The sequence below is a fragment of the Leuciscus leuciscus genome, assembly GCF_965113295.1.
Source record: "Leuciscus leuciscus genome assembly, chromosome: 4".
Lineage (NCBI taxonomy): Eukaryota > Metazoa > Chordata > Actinopteri > Cypriniformes > Leuciscidae > Leuciscus > Leuciscus leuciscus.
Window position 1 is genome coordinate 25529028 of NC_138728.1, and position 4671 is coordinate 25533698.

At 37.4% G+C, this 4671-nt stretch overlaps 1 protein-coding gene across 1 annotated transcript; it reads left to right on the forward strand.

Moving 5' to 3' along the window:
- The first annotated feature begins 845 nt into the window (after positions 1-845).
- LOC309496218 (putative nuclease HARBI1) lies at positions 846-2521 on the forward strand. The gene is made up of 3 exons (XM_082166174.1): positions 846-1798; positions 1902-2225; positions 2388-2521. The coding sequence occupies exons 1-3, from the start codon at positions 1065-1067 to the stop codon at positions 2479-2481; spliced, it is 1152 nt and encodes a 383-aa protein (XP_082022300.1). The 5' UTR covers positions 846-1064; the 3' UTR covers positions 2482-2521.
- The last annotated feature ends 2150 nt before the right edge of the window (positions 2522-4671 follow it).

Sequence of the window (4671 nt, forward strand, 5' to 3'; positions counted from 1 at the left end):
ATAGTCTTAGTTTCTTCAGAAAGTCAAAAAAAAAAAAAAAAAAAGTCTAAGAATTTGTTCAAAAAGCCTGAAATAGTCTTAGTTTCTTCAAGAAGCCCAGTCTTGGGAGCAGAGTTTCTTCAGAAAGTCAAAAAAAAAAAAAAAAAAAAAAAAAAAAGTCTAAGAATTTGTTCAAAAAGCCTGAAATAGTCTTAGTTTCTTCAAGAAGCCCAGTCTTGGGAGCAGAGTTTCTTCAGAAAGTCAAAAAAAAAAAAAAAACGCCCAATCTCGTTTGATCTCGGAAGCATGGTCGGGCCTTGTTGGATGGGAGACCGCCTGGGAATACCAGGTGCTGGAAGCATTTTATGTAAAAAAAAAAAAAAAGAGTCTAAGAATGTGTTCAAAAAGCCTGAAATACTCTTAGTTTCTTCAGAAAGTCAAAAAAAAAAAAAAAAAAAAAAAAAAAGTCTAAGAATTTGTTCAAAAAGCCTGAAATAGTCTTAGTTTCTTCAAGAAGCCCAGTCTTGGGAGCAGAGTTTCTTCAGAAAGTCAAAAAAAAAAAAAAGAACGCCGATCTCGTCTGATCTTGGAAGCTAAGCAGTGTCGGGCCTGGTTGGATGGGAGACCGCCTGGGAATACCAGGTTCTGGAAACATTTAAAAAAAAAAAAAAAAATTTAAAAAAAGTCTAAGAATTTGTTCAAAAAGCCTGAAATAGTCTTAGTTTCTTCAAGAAGCCCAGTCTTGGGAGCAGAGTTTCTTCAGAAAGTAAAAAAAAAAAAAAAGTCTAAGAATTTGTTCAAAAAGCCTGAAATAGTCTTAGTTTCTTCAGAAAGTCAAAAAAAAAAAAAAAAAAAAAAGTCTAAGAATTTGTTCAAAAAGCCTGGGCCCGTATGTATAAAGCCGCTCAGAGTAAATTTTTTGTCTTAAGTGTGTCAAAATTCTAAGAATGACGTCATTTTACTCTTATTCTTATTCTTAAGAATAAGTGTGATTCATAAAGGTTCCTAAGTGTTAAGACTAGGTCTCAGCTCCTAAATTATTTAAGAGAGCTGGAGAGGTCTCCTAACCAGTTAGGAGTAACAAGATGGCAGCAGAGAGGAGGAGGCCGCGCAGTTTCCAACAACGTAAGAATGTGTTGGAATTATATGATGACAGAGAGTTGATCAAACGATACAGGCTTGATCGTCAGGGTATTCTTTTTGTTACTGACCTAGTCAGAAATTCAATAACTTCTCCCACTGTAAGAAACAATGCTTTAACTGCAGAAATGAAAGTTGTAATGACTCTGCGTTTCTTGGCGACTGGAAAAATGCAGCAATGCACCAGTGATGACTTAGGGCCATCACAGTCCACAGTTAGCAGGGTCTTTAATACCACTGTTGCTGCTCTAACCACACCAGACATAGTAAGGCAGTTCATTGACTTCCCAACTGACCTTCAAACTATACGGCAAAAGCAAGCAGATTTTATGAGGATTGCAGGTTTCCCTGGAGTTGTTGGAACCATCGATGGCACCCATGTACGCATCATTGCTCCAACTGTAAATGAGGAGACATACATCAATCGAAAAGGATTCCACAGCATTAATGTTCAAGTCGTATTTGATGCCAATTACAAGATCCTTGATCTTGTGCCAAAATGGCCAGGGTCAACACATGATGCTCGGGTTCTTTCCCAGAGTGGCCTCACTGGGTTATTCGAACAAAATTATGTTCGCCCTGGATGTCATCTGCTGGGAGACTCGGGTTACCCTTTAAAACACTGGCTTCTCACCCCTTACAGAAGACCTCAAGGAGAACAGCAGCTCAATTATAACAGGTACTGTACTGGACTGAACTGTAGACAAGATACCAATTTTGTTCAATGAGTGCATTCTTCACTTATCTGACCTATGTTCTTTTATTGTTTTTGCGTCATGAAGAGCACACAAAGTAACAAGAGCCGTGGTGGAGAGAGGAATTGGACAGCTGAAAAGAAGATTCCATGTCCTTCATGGAGAGATTAGACATTCACCTGAGCGTGCTTGTCGCATTATTATGGCTTGTGGCATTTTGCACAATATTTGCAAAGCTCGTAACCTCCCATTGCTTGATGATGATGATGATGACGATGAAAATGACGATCATGGTGATGATGACAGTGATCATGATTATGATGAGAATGATGACAATACCACCGAACACACATTACAAAGCATTTCGGGGAGAGCATCATTCAGGGACTGCTTTGCTAACTCACATTTTGGGTAAGCAAACTTGTAGACAATAAGTAACAACGAACTAATTTTTCCTTACACAAAGCATATGTACAATCATTGAGTATTCTTAATTCTTTTCAGTTTTAGTGAGTAATATTCATTTTGAATTTCCAGCAACTTAATTTGCAATTTGAGCTTTTTTCTTTTAAGGGACTCAATGTCGTCCTCAGTGGCTGTGCCCTGTGCAAATCCAGTGTCTTGTGAGGCAGAAGGCTCATCTGGAGGACACAGGGAGATGTCCTGAGATGATACAGGAGAAGATGCATCTGATGTACCGGCTCCAGAATTATCCACACTACATTCACATGCAGAAAATATTAAACAGTGCAAACATGTTTATTCAATTCAATGTGGTGATTGAAATACTATCAATTTATTAAAAAGGCACATTACATGCATACATTATTACATGCATAATTTTCTTCTTACCATCTTTGTAACTCCTTCAGTTTAAGAAGTGCAGGGTCTGGGGCATCTGGAATGCCACAAATAGAGGGATTGGCCGTTCCAAGTATCTCCTCTACTATTTCGCCAATCTCAGACAGAGGTTTACATGGAGGGCCCCCACCTGTTTGACAAGAACTCAGCTGCTGACCACATGGAGACAATCATTTAATATAAAATGGTTTAATAAGCTAAAATAAAATGTACCTGTGGCTCGCATGCTTTCTTTATATGCTGCAATTTCCTTGCGTGTTGTTGCCAACACATTGTACCACCTTTTCTCACAATCCTCTGCTGAACGTCTTGTCCGAGGAAATGCTGCATTTACTGTCAGTACAATCTGTTGCCATGCGTTTTTTTTTTCTTTGCTTGTTAAAGTCGGACTGAATTTTCCTCTTATCACGTCCTTCCATTTAAGGACTGACTGCACTAGAAGAAGATTTTCTTCCTTGGACCAGTTTGGTTTTCTTTTTGCATCCATTTTTTAACAATTTGCAACTTTTGTCTTTCCTTTATATACAGCTGTGAGTGCAATTTTGAATTATGTGATTCATCAGCTTAATTACTTAAATAGCATCACATTTGTCCATTTAATTAATGTGTTGAAACTCTATTAAAATTGTGTGAAATAAATGCATGTACTTATTTGTAATTTTTTTGCACAAAGCAAAAACGAATTGTTCTAAATAAATTGAAATATTGAAATAATTGTTATGTCTTAATTAAAGAATGAATTAATTGTGTCATGCTGCTGTGACCTCACCCTTGCAGGCTCACTATTGGCTGATTCAGAGGTTCAGGGCGGACATTTTGGGTTCACAGCATTGTAGTCCTTAGTTCACAGCACTTAAGTCCCACTTCAGTCAGCACTTAAGAATCGGTCTTATACTTTACTGAAAGTTGCTTTTAGCTGCTTTATAAAAGTCTCCTACTCTTAGAAAAGTCATACTCTTTACTAAGTATTTTCTGACACTTAAGTCAAAGCTTAAGACTATTCTTAAGAGCATTTCTTAGAAGTTTTATACATACGGGCCCTGAAATAGTCTTAGTTTCTTCAAGAAGCCCAGTCTTGGGAGCAGAGTTTCTTCAGAAAGTCAAATAAAAAAAAATAAAAAAATAAAAAAAGTCTAAGAATTTGTTCAAAAAGCCTGAAATAGTCTTAGTTTCTTCAAGAAGCCCAGTCTTGGGCGCAGAGTTTCTTCAGAAAGTCAAAAAAAAAAAAAAAAAAAAAAAAAAAAGTCTAAGAATTTGTTCAAAAAGCCTGAAATAGTCTTAGTTTCTTCAAGAAGCCCAGTCTTGGGAGCAGAGTTTCTTCAGAAAGTAAAAAAAAAAAAAAAAAAACGCCCGATCTCGTCTGATCTCGGAAGCTAAGCAGTGTCGGGCCTGGTTGGATGGGAGACCGCCTGGGAATACCAGGTGCTGGAAGCATTTTTGGTAAAAAAAAAAAAATAATAAAAAAAAAAAAGAGTCTAAGAATGTGTTCCAAAAGCCTGAAATAGTCTTAGTTTCTTCAAAAAGCCCAGTCTTGGGAGCAGAGTTTCTTCAGAAAGTCAAAAAAAAAAAAAAAACGCCCGATCTCGTCTGATCTCGGAAGCATGGTCGGGCCTTGTTGGATGGGAGACCGCCTGGGAATACCAGGTGCTGGAAGCATTTTATGTAAAAAAAAAAAAAAGAAAAAAAAAGAGTCTAAGAATGTGTTCAAAAAGCCTGAAATAGTCTTAGTTTCTTCAAGAAGCCCAGTCTTGGGAGCAGAGTTTCTTCAGAAAGTCAAAAAAAAAAAAAAGAACGCCGATCTCGTCTGATCTTGGAAGCTAAGCAGTGTCGGGCCTGGTTGGATGGGAGACCGCCTGGGAATACCAGGTTCTGGAAACATTAAAAAAAATTTAAAAAATTTTTTAAAAAAGTCTAAGAATTTGTTCAAAAAGCCTGAAATAGTCTTAGTTTCTTCAAGAAGCCCAGTCTTGGGAGCAGAGTTTCTTCAGAAAGTCAA